The sequence below is a fragment of the Semicossyphus pulcher genome, unplaced genomic scaffold (genome assembly GCF_022749685.1).
Source record: "Semicossyphus pulcher isolate SPU_LCO1_2020_fin unplaced genomic scaffold, fSemPul1.0.p SCAF_13, whole genome shotgun sequence".
Lineage (NCBI taxonomy): Eukaryota > Metazoa > Chordata > Actinopteri > Labriformes > Labridae > Semicossyphus > Semicossyphus pulcher.
In genome coordinates, this window is record NW_027211637.1 from 28,320,981 (window position 1) to 28,338,675 (window position 17,695).

The window sequence follows — 17,695 nt, forward strand, 5'->3', positions numbered from 1 at the left end:
GGAGGGTAAAATCAACAATTTGTGATTTTACTCGGGGTTATGCATGGGAATATTTTTCCTACAGGACTCCAGGATCTTTCAACATATCCAGCACATAATCCACCATTTTTTAGGTGGAAAATTGTTGTTAGATTCAAAACAATAAGTTGTCTAATGGACAACTTTATCAACAGTAAATTTATGAACAATTCTGATGATTGAATCGAAACAATCAAGTATTTTTGGGGGGCAAACATGTCCTAAATTCTCCTGTTCTTGTAAGTGAATACTGTCAGATTTTTTGGGCCTTGGACTTGTCTGAACAAAATAAGACATTTGAGTACGTCATTTTGGGCTTTAGATATTTTTCACAAGCTTCTGATATTCTACAGCCCAAACAATAAATTGATTAATTAAGAGAAAAATCTGGACAATAATCGAATAATTTGTTGAGTGCATGCTTGAATGTTTTGATATAAGGCCTGAAGGTTTATTAATTTTGACTAATGTCATGCTTGCAGGGAGTTTTATCCACCTTCAGTCTGAATTTTGTTTTTCCAAATAAGCAAGCTGTGTATTTGTCACTGTATGATTAACTCCGCTAATATTCACTCAGCTTCTCAGGTCAGCAAACACTTCTTTTAGTTTGTCCTCACTGCCCTCTGTTCTTTGTGTTGGACAGGAAGGCAAGCAGGCCTCGTTGGCCGCCGACTTCTCGGTGACTCAGTTCAAACATTTGGGCCGTCTCCTCATGGTGCACGGTCGGAACAGCTACAAAAGGTCTGCAGCCCTCAGCCAGTTCGTCATCCACAGGAGCCTGTGCATCAGCACCATGCAGGTAGAGTTTGTGTTCATCAATCATGTGATAATTTATTTAAAATGCACATATTTTCCAAATGCAATTTTCACAACAGATCATCAAATTTTAAAAATTTGACCACAAAATGCTGCACTCAAAATACAGCATATACCTAAAACACCACAAACTGTGTTTATCTGAGCATCGCTACCATCGATATGTTAATCCATTAAATGCATATAATTCTTGTTGCTGTCAAACAGTAACCAACTGCCTTCATACTGAGAGTATTGTCTTGCTCTATATCTTTTAATGGATCTAGAGTAAGAGGGACTTTAAAGACTTTAAAGGCAAGACTACAGTAAATGCTACATTCATGCACATTCAGGGACGTGTTCATTGCAAGTTTTAAAAAAAGTCATTTATTATGTATTATTTATTTATTTATTCCAAAAACCGTAAGCAGTTTGAGGCCAAAACACATTGGAATAGCTAAGTTTAAAAAATATATATATATTGGGGGGAACTGGTTTAGCTCAGTACAGAGGCTACAGTCCTCATCGCACTGCTCGCAGGTTCGACTCCTGATCTGCTGATCATTTAGTGCATGTCACCCCCCTCTCTCTCCTCCCCATATTTCTATACTGTCTGTCTTTAGGGGTCCGATAAATAAAGGCTGAAAAACTGAAAAAAAGCTGTATATGTGCAGACTGGTCCCAAGTTATATCATCTAGAACAGAGTAATACAATGCTGGAAAGCTCATAACATAAAAACATAATTTTTCTCTACTGTACCAGAGACACTAAAGCTGTACATTTGATATGCAAGTAATTAGTAGAGCTGCTTTTGATGCAACTGTGTTATATTGATTCAGTGACTATAACGTTTAGTACCCAGCTGTGCTTCTGTGAGGTGCTTGTGTAATTTGCTCTTTTGTTTTTAAAGTTGAGGATTCATAAAATCTGTTTTGCTCTCTGCTTAAAGAGTTTTGCACGTTGAAGCCAAAGCAAACATGAAGTAGTTAAAAATATCCAAACAGAATGAGTGCTATGTTAAGGTGTGGGCAGGGAGATGTGGGTTATGTTTATCCACAACACCTTAAAATCTAAATGTGAGCAGAAAATGATCGAGGCGAGGCAGGGAGACGTATCAGGGGTGGTCATGGAAGGGTGGGGTGCACGATGACTCAGAGGAGTTAGCCCGTGGTGCCCTTCTGAGCCACCCCTCCAACACACATACACACTCAACAGCGTCCCCAATCCAGTTCCCATGTTCCAGTCCAACCTCAGCCCCCGCCGTGGAGGGACAGCCCGTGACTCACTGCAGCGTGGACTTTGGGGTTTCAGGGAGGCCCTCCTCCGTATGTCTCACATTAACACCAACCACAGCCGCAGCTGTGACTTGTCTGCTGCGGGGCCGCCGGGATGACAGCCTGACAGCTCAATTTGGTTTCATACATATGTTAAAGACACGTGTTAGAATTAGTCAGAGACTTTCTCCGGCAGGGTGCTGCGGTAGAGTGGGGATGATTGCGGTGTTGCATTTGATGTGTGGGATTTAGCTAATTGATTATTCAAAGTGTGGTTACTTCTCATTTTGTGTGTTACTAGGTCACATTAACCTGATGTGTTGTTCTTCTGCGATCTAAAAATGGCCTCCGGGGCTTAGCATTTAGAGAGTGACCCCTGTTCTCCTTTTTCCCCAGGCGGTCTTCTGCTCTGTTTTCTACTTCGCTTCGGTCCCACTCTACCAAGGATTCCTGATTATTGGGTGAGATACAAACTGTGAAACACGATGACTTATCAGGAGAACATTTGGCTGCCTCTTGTTTCCTTGGCATTTCCACTGTGTTAAAGCACTGTTGAAATGGAGACGGGGGAAAATGTGAAAGTATTGACTACTGGACTAATGCAACAAAGAAATGTGTGAAACTTGTGTGCCATGTGATCTGGACCATGTTCCCACCACTGTTTTTCAGCTACTCCACCGTCTACACCATGTTCCCCGTCTTCTCCCTGGTGTTGGACAAAGATGTTAAATCAGAGGTTGCCATGTTATATCCAGAATTATATAAAGATCTCTTGAAGGTATTTAAGAGCTCGCACACTCTGACTGTAACAGTACAGGCAAATATAATAACACAGACACACATATGGAGAATAGTAATCATGATGTTTTCTTTCCACAGGGTCGACCGCTGTCTTTCAAGACGTTTCTAATATGGGTCTTAATAAGTATCTATCAAGGTAAGAAATAGTCCAAACAATTCAAAATAACCAAGAGCACAATGCAGCACACTCACGTATAAACAACTTGTATCATAGCTGATCAGGAGTCATTTCTGTGGAACATTCAAACAGTCTGTTAGACCACGTTTTGTTGTTGAGTCTTCTACAGATGTACACGGCATCACATCAGACACAGAGATGAAGATCAGATGTCCAGTATGGGCCGAAATGAATAAACAAAGAGAAATGTGTCATAGATATCTTTGATCTGTTACAGTTTGGAGTTTGTTTTTGTGTGAGGATTTTCTTCATCAAAAAGCTTACCTTCCCGACATGCACCATTTGCAATGAAAAGGCCTTCATGGAGGCATCAGAAGCTACGCCCCGATCAGTTTTTGTCAAGACTTGAAGGTTTCATTTTGAAGCTAATCTTGAGCTACTTTACTGCCAAGTGATGAGGGTTGGTTTTTCAAACACTGCTCTATATGTTGGTATCACTTCACTCACAGTTTCCTCTTATGTACCCTCTCTATCGTATGGTAAAGGGAGAGAAGTTAGTTCAGGTATATGATTGTGCCTGTGAAAGGTCGTAGATTTTTTTTAAAGACATATATATAATGTTACAATGTTGGATGTTCAGACTAAACGTGGGTGTAGTTTCAGATCTGTAGGTAAAAGTATGTTGGAGTAACCCCCAGGCTTCTCAGCTCAGTCTGCAGGCTGCTGTGAACGCCAGGTTTCACACTGTTTTTTTCTACACGCTGCACTTTGTGACACATTGGCTGTGTTTGAAATCGCATACTAAATACTACATACTGCGTTCGGTGGTAGTATGTAGTACGCTGCTGTTCAAATGTATTTGGCAGTACGCTACGGCAGGCGCCAGTTTCCGGAGGCAAACCGCCACTTCTTTAGCTATAGCGCCCCCTTCTGGTCAAATGCTGCTGCCGTCTGCCATTTCAACTGCCCTTGTGACGTTCCAGTGCTTTGCATTATGGGATACAGTAGGCGAGGTAGACTGGTCCAATGCATACTGGAGATTCTTTCGAAATCAGTCCAACATTTAACTTGCATTTAATCTTGTTGACCTTTGGTGTTTGACTTGAGTTCTTGCCTTTTGATGAGATTTCTTCAATACTCTCTGTTTGGCCTCATTGTTGAAAGTTCTTTAATCTTCCTGCCTTTGCTTTTAAAAACATTCTGTTTTTAAAGGTGCTATATAAATAAAGTTATTATAACATCCGGGTATTTTTGGCGTACTGTAAACTGCTTACTACATTTTAGCAACATCAGTGCGTACTGCTAGTTTTGTATGCCATCTCGAATACAGCCTTGATGTCACAACGTGCAGCCTCAGCAGGCTTCGGAGAGCTGGCCAATCAGAAGAAAGCGGGCTTGTCAGGGCGGGGTTTCTTAAAGGGACAGAGCTGTCGTTTCAGGCAGAGGCTGTATGAGTTATTTAACAGTAAATTATGCTAAGCTACTCCACAGTAATCACAGAGGGAAATATGAAGCTTGAAATTAGCATAATACCCCCCCTTAAAGAACTGTCACTATCAAGTGGCAAGAATAAATATTCAAACTAGAGACAAAAACTAAACCTCGGGGAAGATCCTGGATGGGGAATCAAGTCTTTAATGTGTTATATGCACACAAGTACAGTGAGGCAGTCTTGACACACTAGCAATGACACACTAATTCTCAGCCTTCCTCATGTTGAGCATGAATTGCTGCACAACTTTTAAAGCTGCATTCACTCTTAGTTTCCTCCTCTTTGACCTCCACAGGAAGCATCATCATGTACGGGGCGCTGCTGCTCTTCGAGTCGGAGTTCGTCCATATCGTTGCCATTTCCTTCACCTCTCTGATCCTGACCGAGCTGCTCATGGTGGCTCTGACCATCCAGACGTGGCACTGGCTCATGATCGTCGGCGAGCTGCTCAGCTTGGCCTGTTATGTCGCCTCGCTCGTATTCCTGCACGAGTTCATCGGTAAGTGAACGCAAGCACATGTTCATAAACTTATATTTAAGCCTCTCAAAAGGCAACAACAACAGATGCTTTCAGTTTTACTGCAGCCTCACTGATGTTGTTGTGTCCTTGCCGACCTTGAAATAGTACGTCAGCATTCAGCAGTGAGGGGGACCTATTCATATTATGCCTCTGGTGTGCAGTAAGCTGGATACTAGGAAGGCTAAAGGTTAGTGCAGTGACAAATTGTCCTGGTGTAGTATTAAAAAGGAAATGCCAGCAGTCCTGTTAGTTTCCTGTGGACTGGCAGGGTTCATGTGTTTATCACAGTGAAGATGTGTTACATAGAAACAGAATCAAACATTAGAAGAAGGGTGTATTGTTGGTGTTATTACCCCTCTATTACAGTCTGCATGTTTCAGGCTATTCCACCTCAATTTACTTGAGCCAGCGAAAAATCAGAGCCAATTTTAGTCTTGCCAAATTAAGACTCTTGGATTATACAATCCTCTAACCGAGAGAATTCCCAGCCTTTATTTTCAGCTTTATGTGGGGTGTGGAGGTCCAATTTCAGCCTACAATCTTGAACCACCGAGGGCCATGACTGGCATGCGGTCAAGCGTACCCTTTTTGGACACTTTACCTTCTTCTTGAAGTCAGACTGAAATAGCTTTAAAGGCTATTCTTCATATGCGTGTGCAGGTTTACACACATAACTGGACATTTTTACAAGGAAATGTGTTTGAATTTGAAGCTGTAATTGGTTATTTTATTCTGTATTCTTACCTCAGAGACTGAAATGGTTCCAACCCAGACTCCCTAGAAAAATTGTATTTGGCTTATTACTCATTTTGAAGATGGATAGTCTAACACGAGGTTTACAAACACTGATTCACTCTTTGATGTTAAAGAGGCCAGTGTAAGCCAGATTTTAGTCTCAGTTGGGCGATCAATAGTAAGAGCTACAGCAGAGGCTTTCACACAAAGCCAAGTGCTCTTCTTGGAGTCATAAAAGAGTCAAACCTGAACACACAGACATGATATCCATCTTTTTTATTCCAAATTAAAAGTGTCCAATTAGAAATCACAGAAAAATGATGCTCCTGAAAGAATCTGAACGCTTAGTTTTCTTCAGCATCTAAAGAATCAAATGATTGCTGCTTTTAATGAAGTGCTAAAAACTAATTTGGCAGACATTTATTTTTGTTAAAGGGATAGGTTGTTTTTTGAAGTGGGGTTTTATATGAGGTACTTAGTTACTCTGAAGCTAAGCTATGCAGAACAGCACTTTGCCGTTTCCATAATATTGTATTTTCTTTTATTTGTTGCCTCTTCTACAAGCCGCTGACCCAAACGGTGCGCTGCATGCGTAGGTTTACAGGGCCGCTGTGCAGAGTTCAGGTCTTTTCAGAAGGGGGGCGATTGAGGCGAGAAGGCAGGTAGGGAGGCACCGTCAATCTGACAGGTGGAGCGACAAGCGGGTGCAATCCCGTGAAATTGTCGCGGTCATACTCGTCTCACGCGCACGTCCGCCTGCTGCCAGAGTTGAAAGTTCCATAACTTTTTTTCCTACATGACGCACAGTAGTAACCACAAAAATCACAATGGATGAGAGACCGATCCTTCCTGTAAGTGAGTTCCCGGAGATATATAACCACTTTGTAAACAGTTACCCGGACATTAACAGGAGGGCCTTTGCGTGGCAGAGCATCGGCGCAAGACTGGATGATTATGTAACGTTAGGCTACGTTATGTTAGCTGGTAACGGTTTAGTTACAACTATGCTAAATTAGCTAGTTGTTGTAGCCTTTAGAGATAATACAGTTGTACCGGCAGTGATACAGTAGTGCACAGAAGCCGTTTCCATGGTTACCATAAGTAGAGCGCTTGTGTGCCTGTCTATTCACATGTGGTGCACAGTGAGACCCTGAGATCCAAGCAGGTACGCAGGCGGAGTGTCGTCCCTTGAAAGACGTGAAGACAAAGTGCGGAGGGAAAGGGCCGTCTGATGAAGCGGTGACAAGAATAAAATACAGCGTACACTTAAACTGAAATGTTTAAGTGTATGTGGTACTCTCGGCCCCGTCTGTACAGTTACTATTGATAAGTGCCTCATACAACCCCACTTCAAAAGAACAAACTATCCCTTTAAGCCCGAAGCTAACTCTCTGCCTCCATGGCAACGTCATCCTTCCTGTTTATTGCCCTCAAAGCCCCAAATTATAGGTACCGTGGCTCCAAAGCTTACGGCATGTTTATCCCTTAAATGTGATGAAAAAGCCAGAACCAAAGTTTAATATGACCTAAATATCTAACAAGAAACATGTCGAGGCTCAGTGATGATAAAACCGTTGAACCTGTAAATGATTAATAGATGTGTGTTTGTGTCCTACGACCTCACTCTGACCTTTGATCCTTGTTCCATGACAGACGTGTACTTCATCACTACGGTATCGTTCCTGTGGAAGGTGACCGTCATCACTTTGGTGAGCTGTCTGCCCCTTTACATCCTCAAGTACCTCCGCAGACGCTTCTCCCCGCCAAACTACTCCAAGCTGACCTCTTAAGGACATGAGAAGAGCCTCTGGCCTCATTTACTGCGAGAAAACGGAAAGGTGTTCCTGTCTTCATCCAGCAGAGCCTGCGCTTTGACCTGAGAATCAAACACGGATTTCTACCCTTTAATTTATGTGACTTGGAAAATGTGAGAGACGGACGGTTTTTCAGGGACAGGATGTTTACTGAGAGTGTTTGTGAAGAAGCACTTTAACTTGCTAAATGTTTTAATGCAAAGACTAACTGATGATTTCTCTAAGTGCAGAAATACTGCTGGTTAAATTAGTAGAACTGACGTTATTATTGTCAGCTGTCCTCAGAATTCACTCACAAAAAACACAAAATGTCCTGATAAGAAATGCAAATATGTAACTTTACTACACGGGGATTTTTATCCTTTATGTCTTCAAATCAGTTCAGTAAATCTTGCAGGTCAAGCTTGTTTAACAATGTTAAAATCACATGAAGGAGAGTGAGTGGAAAAGTTGGCCAGTCCTGAAAATTTGCCATTCGGGCTGGAAACTCACTCTCAAAGTCGTTTTCATTGTTAGACGCCGAGATTGACGTAGCATCCTCACTCAGGACTTGATTCACACTCTCCTTAAACGCCGACTTCTAAATGCGGTTTGAGAATTACACGGTTAAAAAACAAAAGTTTACTGGCTAGACTTTGCATAAAACACGTCTGCAGGTTTGTGTATTTGTTGATGCGTCACTGCGATGCAACAGCCCCGACACGGCGGAGGTGGTGCGGTTGTTTATTTTAGCATGATCCGTGATGTCTGATGTTAAATCTGTCTTCGTCTCTTTGTACGGACCCTGAGTTGTTAGTGTTTGTGGAGCGCGGTCGAAACAGCCACAAAGGAGTGTTGGTTATTTGTAGCTGAAAACCTTTTTCCGGGGGCTCCCGCCTGGCTGTGCGTCCGCAGGAGAATGTGCAGCCTCTCATGTGGCTGCTCGGCAAGGCCAGTGCCGACCACGCTTCAGCATTGCATGATGACTCACTGTAACAGTGACCTAAAGCCATAACTGAAAATATCCCGGCGTCCAGAGTCCAGCTGCCCCCTCTTTCATGTCCTCTAACCCAGGGCCCCTCACTTCTCACCTCTACTAACCTCCACAGTTCAGCTGCGAAAGAAAAAAAGGGATGAAATCACCTCTGCTCAGTCAAATACAATGTGAATATTGTCAATAAGTATTACTACTACTACTACTACTACTGCACATTGAAAGGAAAACACTCGTCATGTTTCATGTCACCGGTGGTGTGATTGTGAAAATACTGTAAATAATCAACAACTAACAGAATAACATGATCACAGTCACTGATTTCAAATAAGTTCAAACAATTCTTCAATTTGTTTGCAAAGAAAGTAAAAACTGAAAGTGAGATGAAACTCACTGTGTCAAACAAAACAGAGCGACCAGGGTGCCATAAGTCATCATTTTTTAAGCTAAAAGTTAAATCCAAACTGAATTCAGCAGCGAGCTGTTTGCACAGAATTTTGTTTTGTACAACTGATTATTTATATTTTTATGTTGTAATGGGGATAAAATGATGCTAAGACGGTTTGGTTGCTTGTAAATAACCTGTTTTTTTAATTTATTAACATGTTTTATTTAACGGTGTTGATCACACTCAAATGAGCAGAAACAAAAAGGGAGAACTGTGTTGATGTCAATGTTGTGATGATGATTAATAAATCTCATGTTTTCTTTACTTTTGCTCGACGTTATTTTCCGTGTGACGCGTTTAAAAAGCTGCGTGTGAAAACAGCTGAAAAGATAAGGCCGGTGTTTTATCTTTCTCATTGTTAAGAAGTCTCCAGAAACGACCAAACGTGTTATTTTGCCCCAAACACGTGTTGAAAAGAAAAACTTTATGAGCAGGTTTCAGAATTTATAGTTTCATTATGACGCAGTCAATTTTTACAAAAGCCGGAAACTCGTCGTTTTCTTACAGGAGGAAATACTTTATTTGTAGGGGACTATTTTCAGCTGTGGAATGATACACATTTTGTGCTCTCACGGTGTATCTGGGTTTGACTGCAATTAAATGATATTAAGGGAAAATGTCACCCAATACTAAGCTGTCTCAGGCTTTGTATACGTGACGATACTTGTCAGGAGCTGGTTTTGGTCTTGTCATTGGTTTTGTTGACAACAAGAAAAACAGAAAATTACCAGACTTACCCTTAGATTAATACTAATTAAATAACAACAATATTAAACTTTATTTATATAGCACTTTTTCTGAACAAGGTTACAAAGTGCTTGATGGAAGCAGGTAAAAACAACACAGAAAAAAGCTCACAGGTGCTGTACTCGATCATTCACATTTCTGTTGTCGATCAATGTATTCCTGTTGACGTTGTATGTAGGGCTGCTGTCGCCTCGCAGCTAGAAGGTTCCTGGTTTGAATCCCGGTTCGGACGCAGAGGGCCTTTCTGTGTGGAGTTTGCATGTTCTCCCCCGGGTTCCCTCCCACAGTCCAAAGACATGCTCGTTAGGTTCATTGGTGACTCTAACATTGCCTGAAGGTGTGAGTGTGAGCGTGAAAGGCTGTCTGTCTCTGTGTGTCGGCCCTGTGATGGTGATCAGTCCTGGTGTAACCCCGCCTCTCGCCCAATGACAGCTGGGATCAGCTCCAGTCCCCCTGTGACCCTGAACAGGATAAGAGGTATAGATAATGGATGGCCCGTGTATTTGGATCTTGGGGAATCCCTGTCAAAATCACCCAATTCTTCCTAAGCAGTTTTAAAAGGTGGAACTATTTAATTCGCTAATGTTTGCTATGGATCCTAATTTAAAGTATCACAGTGTTAACTTAATTATTCTCAATACTTAAGGGTAATATATTTGTCATGATGGTTGTATTTCAGTTCTCCAGGGAGCAGTGGTCCTTGTATGCTGAGTTTGTTAACAGACTGAGGGTTGAGAAAGCTGAAATAACAGGAAAACCATTTTTATAATATAATAAGTGATTACGAGATTTTGCAATGATCTAAAAGACTGACGACATTTTGAGGTTTTATGAATAAATATTATGAAACGAAGCCACGAAATGTAATAATGACTCTTAATGTGGTTTAACGACCCACTCATGAACTATAGAGTTAAAGCCGGTTGAGCTTAAAGTGGCCCGCGATAGCTTAGTGGGCACAGTGGAATTTAAACCGAGGGTATCCCATGATGTGGCTGTAGTTTTAAGAATAGCTGATTTTTTGTGAATAAAACAAACTGTAATTCTTTCCTTTTCCCAGGGCATCCCTCGTACATGGAAACTGAGTCTGCACCGAATCTTTCCGCAACAATTTGCATGCAAAAACAATTATGGTTTGTTTGGTTGTGTTCCACGTCAGTCCTGTTTCTGATGAGGTGCGAGTTACACAGGACACACAGAGCAGGCGGAGGAGGAGGACGAGGAGGAGCCGGGGTGTTTGGCACTCTTTCACCAGAGGAGGGAGTCCCTGATGCCTGGAGGTGCTGCTGTGCTCTCACTCTCCTTCAGCTGTGGTCACATCCTACACGTCTCAGGTAATCCACCAACGCAGACTGGAAGCAGAAAAATAGCAATACATAAAAAGCTATGGAACATTTCTATTCCACGGTTGGTTTGAGTTACAGTTTTGAGAAGGAACTAGTTTAATTATCCGTGTAGGTTACAGGTTATAAAAGTGTGTACGGTGTTTCAGCCCAGAAATGGGTTTTTAGTTCTTGTTATTCTCAGTCATAAAATCTTTCCCCCCTTTTTTTTCAGTACGCAGTCGAGAACCTCAGCCCTGCATGTTCAAATTAAAACTACGCTGAATGTCCAAGTTTTTTTGTCTTGTTCCATTGCCCGAATGCGTAAGTTAAACCATTAAAAGAAACCATTTAGGCTAATCAGTCCCATGAAAAGTGAAATTCCACTCCTGAATCAACATTCGTGGTCTTTCCTCTCTTCATTGAAGCCAGCTACGGAGGCCCCAGCTGGTCCTCTGCCAAATCCACAATCCAATCAAAAGTCAAAAGTATATTTTGAAATTTACTTTGCATTTTACAAGGTTGGGATTTTCAGGCTTTAAAAAGAAGTAGCTCACGGCTGTTGCGCAACAAATCCAGGCTAATTACCACAAGGTCGGTGCATTTTATCTTTGGCACTCGGAGACTGGAATTTGTTTCCAGCTCGGAAACATCTTACATGCTGCTCCCAGTGGAACAGGGCGAGAGAGAGAGGGAGAGAGGGAGTCGAGCATAAATGTGCTACAGAATATACCACAAACTAGGTCTCGACTGGAGCGGTTAATACAAATGATAGCATGGAACCATGCAGATCCAAATCCAACATCCAGGCTAACAGCGACCACATCGGCGAGGTCACTGGAGCTTCGCCAGTTTCCTGCAGAGAGAGCTGAACTGAGGTCTGTCGTGCTTCTAGGTCACGTCTGATTAGTTAAAGGCCGAATGAACAGAGTTGGTACAGATACTTGTGATAAAAGTAGAAGTACTGATTCATGTACTGATGTAGAAGTTTAAAGTCCAGGCTCTGAAAAGTACTCGCAGTATAAAGGCAAAGAGTAGACCTCCGAAGGACAACCAACTTTTTCACGTCACATTTGGGAGATTTTTAAACTGAAATCACTCAGACTGAATCAGCATCAACATTGTCAGCAACTGATTCACTTTCACTGAGCTAGAAAAGGTTCACTACCCACCTGTGTCCACGCTCAAGCTTTCCCTTCTCGCCTGTCTCATTTCGATGCGTCTTTCACAACATTTTCGTCATAATATGACTATCGTGAGTGAAATGAAGCTCAAGCAGGAAGACTTTCAACCGTTCAGTCATATCACTCCCTCTCCCTCTATCGCTCTCTATGTCTCTCCCTGACAGCCTCCATCAAACAATCATCCTGCTGCTGTCAAAGGTTTAAATGTGTCTCCTCTCGGCTCTGTCACCCTCCACCACCCCAATCACCTCCAATTCATCTCATCAGTGTCCACTTCTGCATCCCTCCTTCACCACCACCAGTGTCAAGACTCCATCAGGGTTATCCTATCCTGCTCTCGGCCTTACTGCCCCCTTAAAGTTGTAATCTCGAAGATCTCAGTTTCGTTCTCTTTGGCGGCACCTGTGGTGATAAACGTTCCCAGATATCCAGACAGTGCTGCATGTGTGACGTCCACGGTTGGCTCCGGTTGTAACTCTTGATTTTCCTCGCTGACGGTCGCTTTCCTTTTCAGACTGTTTGCTTCATCTGAGCGTCGAGTTTGTTTCTTCTTCTTTGGATTTTCACTTATTTTTGAAGTTGTATCTGTAGTCATCCATCTTTTCTTTGTTTGTTCAGCCATAGTAGATTACTGTTTACTCGCAACACTTGCAGAGAGCGGAAAAGCAGCCGCTTAGCTCCGCCTACCCTCTCTGGCAGACCAACCACTGCTGGCTGATGGAAAACGAGTCACTAACTGGGCGCTGCTTGGGATTTTTTCCACTGAAGTCGCCACAGACACTGCAAACGCAAAGGCTTTCATCAGTGGGCCATAGGCTCCATCACCATTGTGTTACCTCATTCGGCGAGAGACATTTATTTACATGAGAAGCGCTTGAAGACGTCACGATGGGAGACGAAGACATTTCATTCTTTCTGAACTTGTAAATAAATTATTGTCCAACCCTAATGAAGCCTCTCCTGCTTTATCTGATGTTAACGCCACAAATGAATGTTATTGTCCCAGGCTGAAATTAGTCTTCATGTTGGGACAATAATGCAAAATAAAAATAATTGATAATTCCCATCAAATGGGAAAGTAAATGCTGGTTTTGGAAAATGTAAGGAGTACAAAGTATGTATAATTCTGTTAGAATGTATTTTAAAACACTCCTCGATCTGTAACAAGGTACTTTTACGTTGCTCCTAAACTCACACCAACACTGACGCTCCTGTAGGATTACATGCGGCCTTAAACTGCAGTTTGCTGTTTAAAAATAACGGAAACCTTTGGTGGATGATTAGTAGCGACACCCTTTAATAAACAAGCTATGCATTGTTTACTACACACTGTTCCTGCTCTGTGTAAACAGTGGATTTTGGCAATGACAGGCCCCTCACAGAAGCATTGCAGGGCATGAACACACACCCTCCTCTGGCACTATTTATAGCTCTGTGGGCCCGGAATGCTTTGATTTGTCTTTGCACCCATGGCTGTTAAAGAAGGCCTGCAGATGTGTTTCCCTGCCTCTCCCTGCGATCTCTAATGACACTGCTTAATGCCTCCCAAAACAACCGAGCCAAAACGCCCACATCACTGTAAGGCTGCTCGGATTAAATGCATTTTTGAACTGGTGAAACGAGTGATTAATTGGCATTGTTGAGGCCGAACAGGCAGTTGTTGTTATGAATTTTCAAAGGGAGGAGTTTTTCTGTCAGCTGAAATACGTTTGTTCTTCGTCTTGACGACCAAATATTGACTTTTATGAATTAATATCTTGCTGATAATAGAAGCAGGAAGATTATGAAATACTGTTGGACTGGATTGGAAACCTGGACGAGACAGAAATAGTGTAGACGAGCAGGGGGGTTGATATTGTTTCATGGATGTCATAATGCTGTGCTCAAAAGGGAAAAATCCATGAGCTAGTGCGCCACTTTTCCACTGGACTTAAAAAGCTCGAATTCTCTCTACAAACATTCGAGTATCGATCAGAATCCCGTTACATAAGGAGGCGGTTTTTCACCCGCTGTAGATGTATATAGTTTCCATGTTGATGGAAAGTATTAGTTCATTGGTACAATACGGAAAAAGGAGGGAAATGTTTTCCAGGGATCTCAAGTTGTGGCAGGAAGGAAATAAGATTCCTTATTGCACAATGACATGCCAGCGCTGCACCCAGACTGAAATCCTGTCAGTGGTGCTTTCGCTCGTCTCAGAGCTACATGTCTAACAGCTATTGGAAATTATATAACACAGCTTTATATTGTTCTGCTGCTTTATCATTTATCCTATATTATGTTCACTCTTATTTAAAGGTATAGTAAGTAGGATTTTCCTAATCGATCTTTACAAATATAATTATCACTTACGGGCCTCTATACATGTGTGTTAGTGTGTGTGTATGCAGACCCTTGTGAGACCCTTCCCTCTGCATCTGTTCTGTTGTTTCGTTTTCGGGAGGGGCGCTGTTGTGGTTCCCTGAGCCGATCACAGCGTATAGGTGAGTGTGTTTAAAGTAGCAACTGGGCCCCATTCAGACCGGCGAACATGCAGAGTTGGCCTTCATTCTGTTGGACAGGTAGGTGCCTCAAACCGGGTAGCGCAAAGGTAACCGGCGGTTAGCATGCTAGCACAACGGTGAAGCAATCAGAATTGATGTCAGTCTGTTTCATAACCAGCAAGAAATTCCTCACAGGAGCTTTAAGTAGTGTTTTCCCCACAGAATGAGATTCTGTTAGAAGTGGTAGTTGTCTTGACATGTCGAACACATCTCAAGAGGGAGAGCAAGCGGCGCATGAACGACACAAACCAGGTAACTTAACACGATCAGTTTTCTCAGCACTACGACCCCGCTGTCTTCTCTGCGAGGAAACAGCAACAACAATCCAGACTTCTATACACAGGCTGCCACAGATGATGTGTAAGAAATATGGAACTTAGAAATTAGCTAGCATTAATACCTGCTAATGAGTGCTAACATAAAAATGAAATGGGCGCCAGTTAGTTCAATAAACCTCACAGCAAATTTTATTATGTGTTTTGGATAGAATAGAAATAACACCCAACAGCCAACACCTCAAACACGGACGAGAGGTCAAATTCAGTGACTGAATTAGCTGCAGTAACTCCTATCAGACTGCTAGCACCCACTGCTGTAACTCAAAGTGGCAAGCCTCAATTTTTCATTCAACGTTAGAGTCGAGCTGAAACGGCCTTTCAAGAGTATCTAGCTTCCGTATCGTGACGTATTTCCGAGTGAAACAGGACGTGCAGGCGGGACATATCATTAGAGGGATTTGATTTGATCGTTGAGAAGTGGGCGTAGACAGACGTTCTCCACAGCGCAGTAGCTAGCTAACTGACCGAGCGTTCTTGGTGCTCTGTGGCTAAATGTTGCAGATTGATTGGTTGAAATTGTTTGGTGCTAACTTACGTAAGCACGCGTGAACTTTAGTTTTACCGGAAGAAAAAATGATCAGATTTTTATATAAGAATACGAAGGAATGGATTTTCTGTATTTTTTTTTGGCCTATATTGTCAAATAGATGCACAATATTACCGGGGATGTGACATTTTTCATTTCACCTCGACTTTAATGGCTGAAACAGGTGGGCTGTTAAAAGTTAACCCCCGTACAGTTGGCACGAATAGAGAAGTAGAGACCGTTTTTTGACCTATTTAACTTTAACACTTTTTAATATGGGTCCTAATGGGTATTGACTCGCTTTAGGAGCCAGCCTCCAGTGGCCACTTGAGGAACTGCAGTTTTTGGCACCTCCACATTTCAGCCTCAGATTTTGCTGCTTGCTCAGATTTAGAGTGTCGTATCAGCTCGTCTAACTTCCCGCAAAAAAAAAGAGCATATTCCCAACACTACTGAACTTTTACTGTGACGGGAATTCTTTTTGTATGCCATGTAAATTTGAAGGCGAGTTTCCCCGCTTGGATTATTATGTGGTTTAGAGTAAAAGGAAGAAAGCACAATGTCGTATAATAGAGCTGATCTGAAGACCCACATAGAGGCAAATATCCATGCCTCCACTGCCCCCTGAATTTCCTTAGTAAGTTTTCCATGAGACACGACACAATAAACCATTTCCATATCAAGCTTCCACTGCTTGGGTTTAAAAGCTCAACCACACATGTTACACTTGGAAAACTCCAACAGGGCACTGCTCTAACCCAGACAACTCTACCTCAATGAGCTGTTTTTACAGTGATGGAAAATACTGCATGAACTTGGAAAAAGTGGGCTCTCTCCGAGGAGAAAAAAAAACGAGACGGAAGTGCAAAGTCGGCCGTCTGGACACAGGCGGGTTTTCCTTTCTTAAGCGTGTGCCGTATTCATTTACTCATTCATAATTTGGGTTGCATAAGTGTTCCGTAACAGTGGAGGAATTTACATCTGGAGGACGAGGCTGCCGCCGTCGCTGCTGGATGGTAACCCCAAACGAAGGCTCTCTGGTCACTGCGGTTCACAGACGCATCACAGTCACCTTGTTCACCCATAAGTCGAGAACAGGCTCCCCTCACTCAGCCTAATCCATGTCTCAATCCAAAACAGATCCTGTGATTACCCCCCTCCCGCTCCCTCCCCTTTCTCTAGTACACACTTTTTCCTAGGAATGGCCTTGGGTTTGACACAAGTGATGTAAGCACTGAGCAGTCATTGAGGCCATGCAGACAGCTTAAAACATGAAATATAGTGAAGATGTTTCCCTCGAGGCTGACAGAAATAATTGTTTGTGTTAAATGAGGTGTGTGTCCTGCCTTGTTTACCCGGGCGCCGGAAGCCCGTCAGAGTTGGAGGTGCTGAGAGAAACTCTACCTTCCTCTGTTTTGGTAAATTCTCGGTGATATTTTTGTGTTTTGTATTCATTTCAACGGCCAGGGTCATTTATATCTGACAACTCACAACACTTTTAGAACATTTCACAGACAAACCTTCACCGCTAGAATACTTTTTGTCATGCCGCAACATCTACACAGACACACCACAGACTATGTTTAAACATTGTAAACTGAACAGTCAGACAAATGCTATTTTAGAGCGAGCTGTAGTGAGCAGATTCTCTTTCAAAACCGTGAGTTTTAACCGCATCGCATTGTGAAAACGGCCTTACAGTCACAATACTGTATGTGCTGTTTACTGCTGAGTGGACTGAACTCTCTTACAGGGTCTGTCTGACAGTGTGAACTTTGCCCTGATGTTTCTGTTACGTGGGCTCAAAAGGGACACGTAATAAACTTTAAAACACTTTAATTTGTGACATTGAAAAGCTCCAATGTGCTGCGAGTCTGCATGAAAGGGAACGGAGAACATCAGAAGATAAATGGAAGAGGAAACAAAGGGACACCTCTTCTTCAGGCCACTAATTACCTTTACTCTGTAAGACAGTTTAAACTTTCTATTAATTTAGGGGTTTTTTACCCGATTTTATGGGCACAGCACATTTGACCTACTTTACAT

At 42.4% G+C, this 17,695-nt stretch overlaps 1 protein-coding gene across 2 annotated transcripts in view; it reads left to right on the forward strand.

Moving 5' to 3' along the window:
- Positions 1 to 9,253, forward strand: part of LOC138589874 (probable phospholipid-transporting ATPase IIA) — a 37,028-nt gene extending 27,775 nt beyond the window's left edge. For both annotated transcript variants that reach the window (XM_069660348.1, XM_069660349.1), the window contains exons 23-28: positions 662 to 817; positions 2,485 to 2,549; positions 2,758 to 2,866; positions 2,968 to 3,025; positions 4,795 to 4,998; positions 7,408 to 9,253. In XM_069660348.1, the coding sequence (XP_069516449.1) occupies positions 662 to 817; positions 2,485 to 2,549; positions 2,758 to 2,866; positions 2,968 to 3,025; positions 4,795 to 4,998; positions 7,408 to 7,544 (729 nt within the window). In that variant the 3' untranslated portion in view covers positions 7,545 to 9,253. The remainder of the gene's footprint in view (positions 1 to 661; positions 818 to 2,484; positions 2,550 to 2,757; positions 2,867 to 2,967; positions 3,026 to 4,794; positions 4,999 to 7,407) is intronic.
- Positions 9,254 to 17,695: the final 8,442 nt, after the last annotated feature.